Source organism: Scyliorhinus torazame, chromosome 10 (genome assembly GCF_047496885.1).
Source record: "Scyliorhinus torazame isolate Kashiwa2021f chromosome 10, sScyTor2.1, whole genome shotgun sequence".
Classification (NCBI taxonomy): Eukaryota; Metazoa; Chordata; class Chondrichthyes; order Carcharhiniformes; family Scyliorhinidae; genus Scyliorhinus; species Scyliorhinus torazame.
Window position 1 is genome coordinate 123,067,102 of NC_092716.1, and position 17,194 is coordinate 123,084,295.

General features: G+C 49.3%; 1 protein-coding gene and 1 long non-coding RNA gene across 3 annotated transcripts in view; one reads left to right on the top strand and one right to left on the bottom strand.

The window, feature by feature from the left end:
- The window catches only part of LOC140430899 (docking protein 4-like), a 1,455,358-nt gene extending 1,446,335 nt beyond the window's left edge, over positions 1-9,023 (top strand). The window contains exons 7-8 of one of the 2 annotated variants that reach the window (XM_072518685.1): positions 1,213-1,336; positions 7,099-9,023. In XM_072518685.1, coding sequence (XP_072374786.1) covers positions 1,213-1,336; positions 7,099-7,208 — 234 coding nt within the window. In that variant the 3' untranslated portion in view covers positions 7,209-9,023. The remainder of the gene's footprint in view (positions 1-1,212; positions 1,337-7,098) is intronic. The other variant, XM_072518686.1, reaches the window with a different exon arrangement.
- Positions 9,024-14,182: 5,159 nt separating this feature from the next.
- LOC140430900 (uncharacterized) lies at positions 14,183-16,966 on the bottom strand. Its single transcript, XR_011949577.1, has 3 exons — positions 16,779-16,966; positions 16,251-16,325; positions 14,183-14,568 (listed from the first exon to the last, which is right to left on the bottom strand). It is a non-coding gene; the product is annotated as an uncharacterized lncRNA (long non-coding RNA).
- Between the last annotated feature and the right edge of the window lie 228 nt (positions 16,967-17,194).

The following is a 17,194-nucleotide window of genomic DNA, read 5'->3' on the forward strand; positions in this document are numbered from 1 at the left end:
ACGAGGCAAGTTTTTTACGCAGAGGATAGTGGGTGCCTGGAACTCGCTACCGGAGGAGGTAGTGGAAGCAGGGACGATAGGGACATTTAAGGGGCATCTTGACAAATATATGAATAGGATGGGAATAGAAGGATACGGGACCCAGGAAGTGTAGAAGATTGTAGTTTAGTCGGGCAGCATGGTCGGCACGGGCTTGGAGGGCCGAAGGGCCTATTCCTGTGCTGTACATTTCTTTGTTCTTTGTTTGTTCTTTGTTCAGTGTCCTGTGTGGGGGGGGGTGGTCAGTGTAACTAGGCTCAGTGTCCTGTGTGGAGGGGGGGGGGTCAGTATAACTGGGCTCAGTGTCCTGTGTGTGTGTGTGTGTGTGTGTGTGTGTGGGGGGGGGGGGGGGGGGGGCGGTATAACTGGGCTCAGTGTCCTGTGCGGCGGGGGGGAGGGGGGGTGCCAGTGTAACTGGGCTCAGTGTCCTTTGGGGGGGGGGGGTGCAGTATAACTGGGCTCAGTGTCCTTTGGGGGGGGGGGTGCAGTATAACTGGGCTCAGTGTCCTGTGTGGAGGGGGGGGGGGTCAGTATAACTGGGCTCAGTGTCCTGTGTGTGTGTGTGTGGGGGGGGGGGTCTGTATAACTGGGCTCAGTGTCCTGTGCGGGGGGGGTCAGTGTAACTGGGCTCAGTGTCCTGTGCGGGGTGGGGTGGGGCAGTGTAACTGGGCTCAGTGTCGTGTCTGTGTTTGTGGGGGGGGGGGGGGGGGCGGTCAGTGTAACTGGGCTCAGTGTCCTGTGTGGGGGTGGGCAGTGTAACTGGGCTCAGTGTACTGTGTGGGGAGGGCAGTGTAACTGGGCTCAGTGTCCTGTGGGGGGGGCAGTATAACTGGGCTCAGTGTCCTGTGTGTGTGTGTGTGTGAGGGGGGGGGCGTGTAACTCGGCTCAGTGTCCCGTGTGTGGGGGTGGGGGGGGGGGGTGGGGGGTGGGGGGGGGGTGGCAGTATAACTTGGCTTCGTGTCCCATGTGGGGGGGGGGGGGGGGGCAGTATAACTGGGCTCAGTGTCCCCATGTGGGGGAGGTGGCACTACAAATGTTGGATGTGGATTGGTTTTGAACTCATTATGCTGTGCGAGTTACAGCAGAGACTTACAGGATCCGGGCTATCTCAGGGTGTGGGATCCAGGAAGTTTGTTTCTGGGATTAAGTGTTTTTTTTGTGTTATATTTGCAGCTTTTGAACAAGAATGCGGAATTGGAACGTTTTCCATCTCCAGGTAGCGGCGTACTCCCACGCAGTGCTTTCTGGCACCACATAACAAGCTCACAGCACAGCGCAGAAATGGAGCAAAACAACCGTAAGAGGGGACATTGTACCCAGAGCCACGTTCACACTTTTATTGTACACTCAGGAGGCCATTTTGCCCCTCGGGCCTGCTGATTTAATTATGGCCTCAAGTCCACTTTCCTGTCTGCTTCCCATAATTAACTTCCTTGCAAGGCGAGGGACAATAGCTTATTATGTACATAGTGTGTGAATCATGAATGCTTCATAAATAGAGGCATGAAGTACAAAAACAGGGAAGTTGCGCTGAAACTTTATAAAACTCTGGTTAGGACCCAACTGTTGTTTTGTATCCAGTTCTGGTCATCACACTTCAGGAAGGATGAGGGTCCTCGAGAGGGTGCGGAGGGATATTTGCCAGAATGGGTCCAGGGAGTGGGGAAATTTTAGTTACAAGATTAGGTTGGAGAAGCTGGAGTTGTTCACCTTGAACGAAGGAGATTGAGGTGAGATTTGACAGAGGATAATGGCAGGTTTAGCAGACAAGAACATGCTGTTCCCACTGGCAGATGTTTAAGGACTAGGAGACAGATTTAAGGTTTTGGGAAGAAGTACAACTGGGGTGTGAGGAAGGAGGTTTTGACACAGCGATTGGTAATGAGCTAGAACTCACTGCCCACGAGGGTGTAGGAATCAGAGACGTTGAATGAATTTTTAAAAAATTGAACAGGCTCTTGAAGAAATAAACTTGCTGGGCCATTGATCAAGCGGGGGAATGGGACTGATTGGTTTGTTCGACAGAGAGCCAGTATTGATTCAACTGGTCGAATGGCTTCCTCCTGTGATTCTATAATCAGTTCTGTACCTGGCCAGGGAGTGGGGACCGTGCAAGGGGAGCTTTATTCTGTACCTAACTCCATGCTGTACCTGTCCTGGAAGTGTTTGATCGGGACAGTGTAGAGGGAGCTTTACTCTGTATCTAACCCGTGCTGTACCTGTGGACGTGAAAGAGACTCCAGGATGGTATGTTGCCTCCCTGGTGCCAGGGTCCAGGATGTCTCCGAACGGGTAGAGGGCATCCTGAAGGGGGAGGGCAGACAGGCAGAGGTTGTTGTACATATTGGTACTAACGACATAGGCAGGAAGGGGCATGAGGTCCTGCAGCAGGAGTTCAGGGAGCTAGGCAGAAAGTTAAAAGACAGGACCTCTAGGGTTGTGATCTCGGGATTACTCCCTGTGCCACGTGCCAGTGAGGCTAGAAATAGGAAGATAGAGCAGCTAAACACGTGGCTAAACAGCTGGTGTAGGAGGGAGGGTTTCCGTTATCTGGACCACTGGGAGCTCTTCCGGGGCAGGTGTGACCTATATAAGGTCGGGTTGCATCTAAACCGGAGAGGCATAAATATCCTGGCCGTGAGGTTTGCTAGTGTCACACGGGAGGGTTTAAACTAGTATGGCAGGGGGGTGGGCACGGGAGCAATAGGTCAGAAGGTGAGAGCATTGAGGGAGAACTAGGGAATAGGGACAGTGGGGCTCTGAGGCAGAGCAGACAGGGAGAAGTTGCTGAACACAGCGGGTCTGGTGGCCTGAAGTGCATATGTTTTAATGCAAGAAGTATTACGGGTAAGGCAGATGAACTTAGAGCTGGATTAGTACTTGGAACTATGATGTTGTTGCCATTACAGAGACCTGGTTGAGGGAAGGGCAGGATTGGCAGCTAAACGTTCCAGGATTTAGATGTTTCAGGCGGGATAGAGGGGGATGTAAAAGGGGAGGCGGAGTTGCGCTACTGGTTCGGGAGAATATCACAGCTGTACTGCGGGAGGACACCTCAGAGGACAGTGAGGCTATATGGGTAGAGATCAGGAATAAGAAGGGTGCAGTCACAATGTTGGGGGTTTACTACAGGCCTCCCAACTGCCAGTGGGAGATAGAGGAGCAGATAGGTAGACAGATTTTGGAAAAGAGTAAAAACAACAGGGTTGTGGTGATGGGAGACTTCAACTTCCCCAGTATTGACTGGGACTCACTTAGTGCCAGGGGCTTAGACGGGGCGGAGTTTGTAAGGAGCATCCAGGAGGGCTTCTTAAAACAATATGTAGACAGTCCAACTAGGGAAGGGGCGGTACTGGACCTGGTATTGGGGAATGAGCCCGGCCAGGTGGTAGATGTTTCAGTAGGGGAGCATTTCGGTAACAGTGACCACAATTCAGTAAGTTTTAAAGTACTGGTGGACAAGGATAAGAGTGGTCCTAGGATGAATGTGCTAAATTGGGGGAAGGCTAATTATAACAATATTAGGCGGGAACTGAAGAACCTAGATTGGGGGCGGATGTTTGAGGGCAAATCAACATCTGACATGTGGGAGGCTTTCAAGTGTCAGTTGAAAGGAATTCAGGACCGGCATGTTCCTGTCAGGAAGAAGGGTAAATACGGCAATTTTCGGGACCCGTGGATGACGAGAGATATTGTAGGCCTCGTCAAAAAGAAAAAGGAGGCATTTGTCAGGGCTAAAAGGCTGGGAACAGACGAAGCCTGCGTGGAATATAAGGAAAGTAGGAAGGAACTTAAGCAAGGAGTCCGGAGGGCTAGAAGGGGTCACGAAAAGTCATTGGCAAATAGGGTTAAGGAAAATCCCAAGGCTTTTTACACGTACATAAAAAGCAAGAGGGTAGCCAGGGAAAGGGTTGGCCCACTGAAGGATAGGCAAGGGAATCTATGTGTGGAGCCAGAGGAAATGGGCGAGGTACTAAATGAATACTTTGCATCAGCATTCACCAAAGAGAAGAAATTGGTAGATGTTGAGTCTGGAGAAGGGTGTGTAGATAGCCTGGGTCACATTGAGATCCAAAAAGACGAGGTGTTGGGTGTCTTAAAAAATATTAAGGTAGATAAGTCCCCAGGGCCTGATGGGATCTACCCCAGAATACTGAAGGAGGCTGGAGAGGAAATTGCTGAGGCCTTGACAGAAATCTTTGGATCCTCACTGTCTTCAGGGGATGTCCCGGAGGACTGGAGAATAGCCAATGTTGTTCCTCTGTTTAAGAAGGGTAGCAAGGATAATCCAGGGAACTACAGGCTGGTGAGCCTTACTTCAGTGGTAGAGAAATTACTGGAGAGAATTCTTCGAGACAGGATCTACTCCCATTTGGAAGCAAATGGACGTATTAGTGAGAGGCAGCACGGTTTTGTGAAGGCGAGGTTGTGTCTCACTAACTTGATCGAGTTTTTCGAGGAGGTCACTAAGATGATTGATGCAGGTAGGGCAGTGGATGTTGGCTATATGGACTTCAGTAAGGCCTTTGACAAGGTCCCTCATGGTAGACTAGTACAAAAGGTGAAGTCACACGGGATCAGGGGTGAGCTGGCAAGGTGGATACAGAACTGGCTAGGTCATAGAAGGCAGAGAGTAGCAATGGAAGGATGCTTTTCTAATTGGAGGGCTGTGACCAGTGGTGTTCCACAGGGATCAGTGCTGGGACCTTTGCTCTTTGTAGTATATATAAATGATTTGGAGGAAAATGTAACTGGTCTGATTAGTAAGTTTGCAGACGACACAAAGGTTGGTGGAATTGCGGATAGCGATGAGGACTGTCAGAGGATACAGCAGGATTTAGATTGTTTGGAGATTTGGGCGGAGAGATGGCAGATGGAGTTTAATCCGGACAAATGTGAGGTAATGCAGTTTGGAAGGTCTAATGCAGGTAGGGAATATACAGTGAATGGTAGAACCCTCAAGAGTATTGAAAGTCAAAGAGATCTAGGAGTACAGGTCCACAGGTCATTGAAAGGGGCAACACAGGTGGAGAAGGTAGTCAATTCTGGTCGCCACACTACCAGAAGGATGCGGAGGCTTTAGAGAGGGTGCAGAAGAGATACCAGAATGTTGCCTGGTATGGAGGGCATTAGCTATGAGGAGCGGTTGAATAAACTCGGTTTGTTCTCACTGGAATGAAGGAGGTTGAGGGGAGACCTGATAAGAGGTCTACAAAATTATGAGGGGCATAGACAGAGTGGATAGTCAGAGGCTTTTCCCCAGGGTAGAGGGGTCAATTACTAGGGGGCATAGGTTTAAGGTGAGAGGGGCAAGGTTTAGAGTAGATGCACGAGGCAAGTTTTTTATGCAGAGGGTAGTGGGTGCCTGGAACTCGCTACCGGAGGAGGTGGTGGAAGCAGGGACGATAGGGACATTTAAGGGGCATCTTGACAAATACATGAATAGGATGGGAACAGAGGGATACGGACCCAGGAAATGTAGAAGATTGTAGTTTAGTCGGGCAGCATGGTCGGCACGGGCTTGGAGGGCCAAAGGGCCTGTTCCTGTGCTGTACATTTCTTTGTTTGTTCTTTGTACCCGTCATAGAATCATAGAATTTACAGTGCCAAAAGTTCGGCCCATCAAGTCTGCACCGACTCTTGGAAAGAGCACCCTACTTAAGCCCACACCTCCACCCTAGCCCCATAACCCCACCTAACCTAATAGCAATTTAGCATAGCCAATCCACCTAACACTGCACATCTTTGGACTGTGGAGGAAACTGGAGCACCCGGAGGAAACCCACGCAGACACGGGGAGAACGTGCAAACTCCGCACAGACAGTGACCCAAGCTGGGAATTGAATCTGGGACCCTGGAGCTGTGAAGCAACTGTGCTAACCACTGTGCTACCATGCTGTGCTGGGAGTGTTTGATAGGGACAGTGTAGAGGGAGCTTTATTCTGTATCTAACCCTGTGCTGTACTAGTCCTGCGCGTATTTGATGGGGACAGTATAGAGGGAGCTTTACTCAGTATCTAACCCAGTGCTAGGAGTGTTTGATGACAGAGGGGAGAGAGGTCTCGAGATGGCAAAGCAGTGGAAGATAATTGGCAAGATTATCTGTGGGGACATGAAAAGGATTTCTTTTCAGTGAGTTACAATGATCTGCAGCAGATTCAATAGCACCGTTCAAAAAGGAATTGGGTAAATAATTGGAAAGGAGTTTTTCAGAGCAGGGGAGTGGGACTAATCGGTTTCCTCTTTCACAGGAGCAAGGCCAATGCTCTCCGGTTCTATACACTGGAATGATTCAGGGAGAGCTGTGTAGATGGTATGAGATGGAGGAGAAACAAAGACACAAGTGTGTGAGAGGAGAGTTTAAGTACAAACCTATGATATTGTACATTCTGATCACAGAATAATACGGTGCAGAAGACGTCTTTAAGCCCATCAAGTCTGCACCTAATCCCATTTTCCAGCACTTGGCCCATAGCCTTGAATGCTATGATGTGCCAAGTGCTCATCCAGGTACTTTTTAAAGGATGTGAGGCAACCTGCCTCCACCACCCTCCCAGGCAATGCATTCCAGATCGTCACCATCCTTTGGGTTAAAAGGTTTTTCCTCAAATCCCCCCTAAACCTCCTGCCCCTCACCTTGACCTTGTAACTGACCCCTCAGCTAAGGGGAACAATGCTCCTTATCCAGCCTGTCCGTGCCTCTCATAATCTTGTACACCTCGATCAGGTCACCCCTCTTCTCTGTTCCAACGAAAACAACTCAAGCCTATTCAACCTCTCTTCATAACTAAAATCCATCCCAGGCAACATCCTGGTGAAACGCCTCTGCACCTGCTCCAGTGCAATCACAGTACTCCAGCTGTGGCCTCACCAAGGTTTTATACAACTCCAACATGACCTCCTTGCTTTTGTAATAATCTATGCCTCGATTGATAAAGGCAAGTATCCCGCATGTCTTTTTCACCTCCCTAATGATGCAGTATAATATTTAGTTTCAGTAATGAGGATTGAGAGTTTTACATGATTTCCAACAGAAAATGACTTATCTTTGTTTTCCAGCAGAATTGTATTGTGCGGGACATGCAGCAGAGGACACAGACTGCTTCCCTGGACAAGGAAGTCCTTTAACGAGTGACTGCAGACTTTCTCCACACTTCCCTGCTCAATGAGTGCCTGCGTCTAGAGATAGCTGGGCCATATCTGCAGAAAGGACCAATAGGACATTGGGACAAAGCACTTTAACTCCCTCACTATTGTGCACCCAACTAGGAACAAGACATGGAACCACTGCCCAAAGCAGCAGGCAACACTGGGAGAGGACAGGGACTGGATGAAACATTATCAAACACTTCAGGAGGTATTGAAGAAAGCTCCGGACAAAAGCTCACTTCACTTTAACGGGATATATGGAAACCTAGAGCAATCGAGGACATGGCAGCAGGAGCAGGTCTGAAGGGGCCTCCATTTGCACATTCACTCAGGAGAATTAATGCTGCTTTGTTTCCAGCATGCAAAATGTCCGGCTACTTTGCTGAAGAGAACTTTTATTCTTGGCATCTGTACATAGGGCAGACTGACACAAGGACTCGTTCCGTATGAAGATTGTCAACTTTCTTCCAATGCTGGAATCCAATCAGTCACTTTATAACAGTTACTAATATCACAATCAGAAGGGCTTTTTGTGCTTTTATTGGATCACAGGTTCCTTTCAGCTTTAGGTGTCCTCTAGACAAGCTGAAATGAAACAATTGCTGACCTTTTCCTCTTCACTCACTGACCACTGCAGCCAGTGTCTGAGATGGATATAGGTGGGTTGAGAGGTCCAGTTGCTGTTTTAATCCCGTGTTTCTTAAGTGTTTTTAGAGATCCTGGCTGGCCAAAGCGAATGGAGCTCTTTACAAGAAGTAGGTCTGTTGAGTTTATGGATTCTCACACCTACTCCCAGCAGCAGTGATCAATCCCTGTAACCAGGACACATCAGACAGACTCGAACTGAAATAACCTCTTGCAGTAACAGTTTAACTGAACCTGCTCACTCCATTACACAGGGTGTAGCTCAATACTTGACCAAGGACTGCACTCATTAGCTCGTTCAGGGGCGGAGTGCGGAATGGGCAGGGGTGCAAAGGGTTTTGGAGGGTAGTCTGTGCATGGGGTCTCCGCTCTCTCCAATGTCTGTTACAAACCAATCATACCACCAAACAGCAAATGGTTCATACATCACACAAGGCTCCCTCATCCCTCCCCACACTAAAATTACAAATAGCCTGGAGTGAAGGGGAGGACAGATTAGTCAGTTAGAAGGTGTTCTGCAGTTTCTGCCTTGTCTGGAGTGCAGCAAGCTGGAACACAGGTGCTCTGCAAAATGTACAGGCCAATTATTGACTGAAAAGCCAAGTTCCTGGAATCTCCTTCCCCAGTTCACCAGCCTAGTTCTCCCAGCAGCTTCTAGAGCGACCCACTACACCCCTCTCAACGTTGGGTCCCAGCCAACCTGTTCCAACTCACCTGGAGTACACCACCCCTCAACGGGGCTCACCTTGACACCCCCTCCTCCTCCAGGCTCCACGACGACGCAACAGAATCCCATCCGAGTGGAGTTGCAGGAACACAGTCCTCGAACTTTGAACTGTTGGGAAGGACTGTGTGGCAATTGTAGGCAGCAGTGTTAGACAGCGGCTTGGAAGGGGTGTGACCATTGTGTTAGCCCTCAGATAGGCAGCTAGGAGGAGGACTGATAGGTCAGTGTGCAGGCTGCTCCCCCTCTCTCCAGTGACCCTCTGCTGTAGTTCCTGGAGTCTCACTGGGTTAGTCACCAATCACATTTTAAACAGGCAGTTCAAAAGAAGATCAGAACTGAACTGTTCACTGAGGCAATGGTATAAACAATAAGGTACTGTTACTGTCAGCTCCTGCACTCTATGTCTGAACAGGCAGCATGAACCCTCACAAACATTTCAATTCCAATATCTCCCCCCCCCCCCCCCCCCCCCAGTGACACAGACAAAACAATGGAGCCCTCTCCCACACACCAGGACTCTTCCTGTCATCTTTCCATGTATGTGAATACTGTGTCACCATGCTGACCATAACATTCCCGTTTCCGGGTCCAGGGATTGTGGGCAGGAGAAGCAGCAAGCACATGAAAAACAAAGATAACTGTCAGACAGTACAAGAGCAGTGTTGAGGACTATTTACACAGCCATGTCACATTCACTAAAGTGTGAATACTGATCAATCTCTGCCTGCGGTCTGAGTAGGTTCAGCTGTCCAGGAACAGGCAACAGCACACATTGTACCGGAGAATGTTTCCCATCTCCATCTGATCCTGAGCTACAGTGCGTGTCTCAGCCACCAATTTATTAGCAGCATGAACAGGTCTACATTATTATCGTACTCATTGTCTACCCGCATGTGACGAGAATTAGCAGCCCAGTTTATAACAGTGAGGCAGCCAATCAGCAGCTTTTCAATAAAGTCAATAAAGTTTCTTCTGCATTTATTAATATGACTAACCACAAAAAACATTAACCCCCAGGTTTAACTCCTATCCCCCAATACAGTAATCCCCAATTTAACCTCCATTTCCCCAATACAGTAATCCCCAATTTAACCCCCATTCCCCAATACAGTAATCTCACTTTAACCCCCATTCCCCAATACAGTAATCCCACTTTAACCCCCATTCCCCAATACAGTAATCCCACTTTAACCCCCATTCCACAATACAGTAATCCCCACTTTAACCCCCATTCTACAATACAGTAATCCCCACTTTAACCCACATTCCAATACAGTAGTCCCCAATTTAACCCCCACTCCAATACAGTAATCCCCAAATTAACCCCATGCCGCAATACAGTAATCCCCACTTTCACCCCCATTCCCCTGACCAGTTATCCCCACTTTAACACCCATTCCCCTGAACAGTAATCCCCACTTTAAACCCCATTCCACAATACAGTAATTCCCACTTTAACCCCCATTCCACAATAGTCACCCCCAATTTAACTCCATATCACAATACAGTCACCCCCAATTTAACACACATTCCCCTGAACAGTAATCTCCACTTTAACCCCCATTCCCCAATACAGTAATCCCCACTTGAACCCCATTCCCAAATACAGTAATCCCCATTCTCCAATGCAGTAATTCCCCATTCCTCCAATACAGTAATCCCCAGTTTAACCTCCATTCCCATGAACAGTAATCCCCACTTTAACCCCCAATCCAGTAATCCCCACATTAACCCCCATTACTCCTCTACACTAACCCCCATTCCCCCTCGACACTAACCCCCATTCTCCCTCTATATTTACCCCCATTCCGCCTTGACACTAACTCCCATTCCCCCTCTACACTAACCCATATTCTCCCTCTACATTAACCCCCATTCTCCCTCTACACCAACCCTCATTCTCCCTCTACACCAACCCCCATTCCCTCTCAACAGTAATCCCCAGTTTAATCCCCATTCACCCAATAGAGTAATCCCCACTTTAACCCCCATTCTCCATCTACACTAACTCCCATTCCCTCTCTACACTAACCCCCATTCCCCCTCTACACTAACCCCCATTCCTCATCTGCACTAACACCCATTCCCCCTCTACACAAATCCCCATTCCCCCTCTACCAAACCCCCATTCCCCCTCTACACAAACCCCCATTCCCCCTCGACACTAACCCCATTCCCCAATTCAGTAATCCCGAGTTTAACCCCATTCCACAATATAGTAATCCCCACTTTAACCCCCATTCCCCTGAACAGTAATCCCCAATTTAACTCCATTCCCCTGAACAGTAATCCCCACTTTAACCCCCCATTCTCCGGAACAGTAATCCCCAATTGAACCCCATTCCCCTGAACAGTAATCCCCACTTTCATCCCCATTCCAATGCAGTAATCCCCAATTTAACCCCATGCCACAATACAGTAATCCCCACTTTAACCCCCATTCTCCCTCAACACTAACCCCCATTCCCCCTCGACACTAACCCCCAGTCCCCCTCGACACTAACCCCCATTCTCCCGACACTAACCCCCATTCACCCTCGACACTAACCCCCATTCCCCCTCGACACTAACCCCCATTCCCCCTCTACACTAACCCCCATTCCACTCTACACTAACCCCCATTCCCCCTCGACACGAACCCCCATTCTCCCTCTACACTAACCCCCGTTCCCCCTCGACACTAACCCCCATCGACACGAACCCCTATTCCCCCTCGACACGAACCCCCATTCCCCTTCGACACTAACCCCCATTCTACCTCGAAACTAACCCCCACTTTAACACTCATTCCCCTGAACAGTAATCCGCACTTTAAACCCCATTCCCCAATACAGTAATCCCCACTTTAACCTGCATTCCCCCAATACAGTAACCCCCATTCCCCCTCTACACTAACCCCCATTCTCCCTCTACATTAATCCCCATTCCCCCTCGACACTAACCCCCACTTTAACCCCCATTCCCCAATAAAGTAATCCCCACTTTCACCCCCATTCCACAAGACAGTAATCCCCACTTTAGCACCCATTCCAATACAGTAATCCCAATTTAACCCGCCACAATACAGCAATCCCCACTTTAACCCTATTCCCCTGAACAGTAATTCCCTCTATAACCCCCATTCCCCAATACAGTAATTCCCTCTATAACCCATTCCCCAATACAGTAATTCCCACTTTCATCCCCATGACAATACAGTAATTCCCACTTTAACCCCCATTCCCCCTCTACACTATTCCCCATTCCCCCTCGACACTAACCCCCATTCTCCCTTGACACTAACCCCCATTCCCCCTCGACACTAACCCCCACTTTAACACTCATTCCCCTGATCAGTAATCCCCACTTTAAACCCAATTCCACAATACAGTAATCCCCACTTTAACCCCCATTCCACAATACAGTAATCCCCACTTTAACCCCCCATTCCCCAATAAAGTAATCCCCACTTTCATCCCCTTTCCACAAGACCGTAATCCCCACTTTAACCTCCATTCCCCCAATACAGTAACCCCCAATTTAATCCCCATTCCCCTGAACAGTAATCCCCACTTTAAACCCCATTCCACAATATAGTAATCCTCACTTTAACCCCCATTACCCTGAACAGTAATCTCCAATTTAACCCCATTCCCCTGAATAGTAATCCCCACTTTCACCCCCATTCCAATGCAGTAATCCCCAATTTAACCCCATGCCACAATACAGTAATCCCCATTTTAACCCCCATTCCCCCTCGGCACTGACCCCCAATCCCCCTCTACACTGACCCTCATTCCCTCTCTATACTAATCCCCATTTCCCCTCTACACGAACCCCCGTTCCCCCTCGACACTAACCCCCATCGACACATACCTACCTCTATTCCCCCTCGACACAAACCCCCATTCCGTTTCGACACGAACCCCCATTCCCCTTCGACACTAACCCCCCTTCCCCCTCGACAATAACCCCCACTTTAACACTCATTCCCCTGAACAGCAATCCTCATTTTAAACCCCATTCCACAATACAGTAATCCGCACTTTAACCCCCATTCACCAATACAGTAATCCCCACTTTAACCCCATTCCCCAATACAGTAATCCCCACTTTAACCCCATTCCCCAATAAAGTAATCCCCACTTTCACCCGATTCCACAAGACACTAATCCCCACTTTAACCTGCATTCCCCCAATATTCAATACAGTAACCCCCATTCCCCTGCACTAACCCCCATTCCCTCTCGACACTAACCCCCATTCTCCCTCTACATTAATCCCCATTCTCCCTCTACATTAAACACCATTCCCCCTCTACACTAACCCCCATTCTACCTCAACACTAACCCCCATTGTCCCTCGACACTAACCCCCATTGTCCCTCGACACTAACCCCCATTGTCCCTCGACACTAACCCCCACTTTAACACCCATTCCCCCTCGACACTAACCCCCACTTTAACCCCCATTCCCCAATAAAGTAATCCCCACTTTCACCCCCATTCCACAAGACAGTAATCCCCACTTTAGCACCCATTCCAATACAGTAATCCCAATTTAACCCCATGCCACAACACAATCCCCACTTTAACCCTATTCCCCTGAACAGTAATTCCCTCTATAACCCCCATTCCCCAATACAGTAATCCCCACTTTCATCCCCATGACAATACAGTAATTCCCACTTTAACCCCCATTCCCCCTCTACACTATTCCCCATTCCCCCTCGACACTAACCCCCATTCCCCCTCGACACCAACCCCCATTCCCTCGACAAACCCCCATTCCCCCTCGACACTAACCCCCACTTTAACACTCATTCCCCTGAACAGTAATCCCCACTTTAAACCCAATTCCACAATACAGTAATCCCCACTTTAACCCCCATTCCCCAATAAAGTAATCCCCACTTTCATCCCCTTTCCACAAGACCGTAATCCCCACTTTAACCTCCATTCCCCCAATACAGTAACCCCCATTCCCCTGAACAGTAATCCCCACTTTAAACCCCATTCCACAATACAGTAATCCCCACTTTAACCCCCATTCCCCTGAACAGTAATCCCCAATTAACCCCATTCCCCAGAACAGTAATCCCCACTTTAACCCCCATTCCCCCTCTACACTAACCCCTATTCCCCCTCGACACTGACCCCCAATCCCCCTCGACACTGACCCTCATTCCCTCTCTACACTAACCCCCATTCCCCCTCGACACTAACCCCCATTCCCCCTCTACAAACACCCATACCCCCTCTACAAACCCCCATTCCCCCTCCACACTAACCCCCATTCTCCCTCTACACTAATCCCCATTCTCCCTCTATATTAACCACCATTCCCCCGAGACACTAACCCCTATTCCCCCTCTACGCTAACCCCCATTCTCCCTACATTAACTTCTACTTTAACTCCCTGTCTTCAGATTCGTTCTTTTGACTATAAAAACAGAAAATGCTGGAATCTCAGCAGGTCAGGCAGCATCTGCTAAGGAAGAAACAGAGTTAACGTTTTAGGTCTGTGACCTTATATCAGACCTGCTGACTCCATCCAGCAGTGTAATGTGTACCCACACACGATGTCTGGCCGAATTCAAAGAATCTCCTTATCTTTACAAAAATGACAACACTGGGACCAGAGCAGATTGAATAATGTTTAAAAATGGACAAAGGTACAATGGGCAGGCTCCAAAACACTGCACTGTAAATGTACAGTTCTGCATGTGAGGGTGCACTGAAAATGTACAGTTCTGCATGTGAGGGTGCAGTGAGTGCGGAGCAGCTGCTCCTGTGGTCTGGACAAGCCCAGATTTGGACATCGGCAGACGCTCCCACACTGGTAGCATGATGGTGGCCAACAGGCAGCGGCAGTCTGGATCTCGCTAATTGATGGTGAGCACATCACTCTGGATTTCATGACTCAGCATTGTCTGCAGATCACTCAGCTTCTTTTTCAGGCCGGAGAGAGCTGACAACACGATGGTCTCAGGACGCAGAGCTCCGGAAGATTCCACATTGAAAAAAAACCTGATGGCAATAAAAGTCAAAAATATGACGCTCATCGGAAAGGTGAAACAGAGCCTCATAGTTTAATAACATTCACACCACACAAGTGCCAAGCTATGAACATCTCCAACCATTGAAAGAATCACACCATTGCCCTTGACAATCAATGGCATTACCATCACTGAATCCCCCACTTGACTGGCACCACATCCACCCCCTTAAAAATTTACCCCTCAAACATTCCAACCCTCCACCACCGATTACCAGTGGCAACCGTGTGTACCATCTACAAGATGCATTGCAGTAAATTACCAAGGCTCCTCAGACAGCACCTTCCAAACCAACAACCATTACCATAGCATTTACAGAGTATAAGGAGGCCATTCAGCCCATCGAGTCTGCATCGGCCCTTGGAAAGATCACCCTATCCAAGCCCACCCCCCCACTCTATCCCTGCAATCCAGTAACCCCACCTAACCTTTTGGACACTAAGGGCAATTTATCATGGCCAATCCACCTAACCTGCACGTCTTTGGACTGTGGGAGGAAACCCACGCAGACACGGGGAGAATGTGCAGACACCGCACAGACAGTGACCCAAGCCGGGAATCAAACCTGGGACCCTAGAGCTGTGAAGCAATAGTGCTAACCACTGCTACTGTGCCGTACCATCTAGAAGGACAGGAGCAGCAGCTACCAGAGGACCCCACCAACTGGAGGTTCCCCTCCAAGTCACTCACCACCCTGACTTGGAAATATATCGCTATTTCTTCACTGTTGCTGGGTCAAAATCCTGGAACTCCCTCCCTAACAGGACTATCAAGGTACCTACACCTTGAGGACTGCAGCGGTTAAGTCAGCTCTGCAGTATCTTCTCTAGGGCTGGATTCTCCGTTCCTGAGGCTAAGTGCTGACGGCAACGGAGGACTGGATTGGAGTTGTGTATTGTCATGTGTACCGAGGTAGTGAAAAAGTATTTTTCAGCAAGCAGCTCAAACAGATTAAGTACATGAAAATAAAATAAAATAAAAATACATAATAGGGCAACACAAGGTGCACAATGTAAATACATAGACACCGGCACCGGGTGGAGCATACAGGGTGTAGTATTAATCAGGTCAGTCCATAAGAGGGTCGTTTAGGAATCTGGTAACAGTGAGGAAGAAGCTGTTTTTGAATCTGTTTGTCCGTGTTCCCAGACTTTCGTATCTCCTGCTCGATGGAAGAACGAGTAAGCCAGGTGGTGTGCTCAAGACGGGAAAATCGGCACGAAACCCTCACCGATTCCGGTGAGTGGCCCGTCCCTACACACTCACCGGTCGTGCTGGAAAACATGGAGCCAGCCGTGCTGGACCACGTACCAGCCCACCACCGCCCCACAGCCCACTCCCCCCAGCCCAGATCTCGGCAGTGTGGTGGTGCTAGTCACCGTCTGCACACCGGCACGCCAGGCCCACGACCGCTGGACCACACGAGGTCCGCGCCATTGGGCCGGCTGATGACACATGAACGGTGTTGCGACTGCGCGTGGCTTGATGACGCCGATTGGGAGGAGGTGGTGCATCGCAAACCGGCGTCAAACCGACGCCTGCCCCGATTTTGGCATCGGGAGCCATTCTCCGCCCGATCGCCATTCCCGATTTCGGCATCGGGCTACGGAGAATGCCACCCCTCATCTGAAAAATGAGAATAAAAGTGTGTACCTTTCTGGTTTGCCATTTGGATCATATGGAGCCTGAATCTCCTCATCGTCCAGTTCAGAATACTCACTTTTGGGCCTTAAAATTTCATAGAAATGAACAACATTTAGAAACAGGAACACAGAATTTAAACATCTCCCCAGCCTAACCTCACCCAGCAATGCCCCTCCCCACGTAGCAGCACAGCATTTAAACATCTTCCTTCTACCTGTCACCCTGTCCTCCCCCATCCTGTACCCCCTTCCCCTCTTCCATCCCCCATCATGGCCCTTCCCCTCCCAAAACCCCATCACTCCCATCAAGTACACCTCCTCCTGTCTCCACAAACTGTACGTCCCCACAACAGTCCACGCCCATTCACTCACTTGCATTCCGCTCCCCACCCACCCCCTCGCCCCAGTTCCCTCTCCACCTCCCCCTCCACTTCCTCGCCGAACTCCCTCTTCACCCCGTCTCCCTCTCCACCCACTTAGGGTTGGATGAAGAATGGAATGGGAGTTGGTGCCATTAAAAACGCAGAGTGAGCCTCACCATTCCTCAGGTTTAGGGTACACCGTGTGCCGCAGTGCGTTGTCAGGGTCGTATTCGAAAGACACCCCAGCTGTTGGGTTCCATTTGGCATGTTCCTTCCCAAAACCCTTCTTGGCATAAGCTCGGAGCCTCAGTTCCTGGCCCTTCCTTAACTTCACAATCAGGATATCTGAGAGAGAAAGAGAGACCAGACTGACTGCCCATTCATCAACATATCATACCCAGCTCAGAAATCAAAGCTCCAACACCAATACCCACCATCTCCCACCACCCACACTAACAATCCCCCAATTCATCCCAGAAATCCAGAATGCCCTCTAATGATCAACTATATCGACAATCCATAGCTCCCTACTGCCATCACATCCTCAATCATTTCCCCATCCACTGCCATCAATACCACCCTCTGCTGCCCA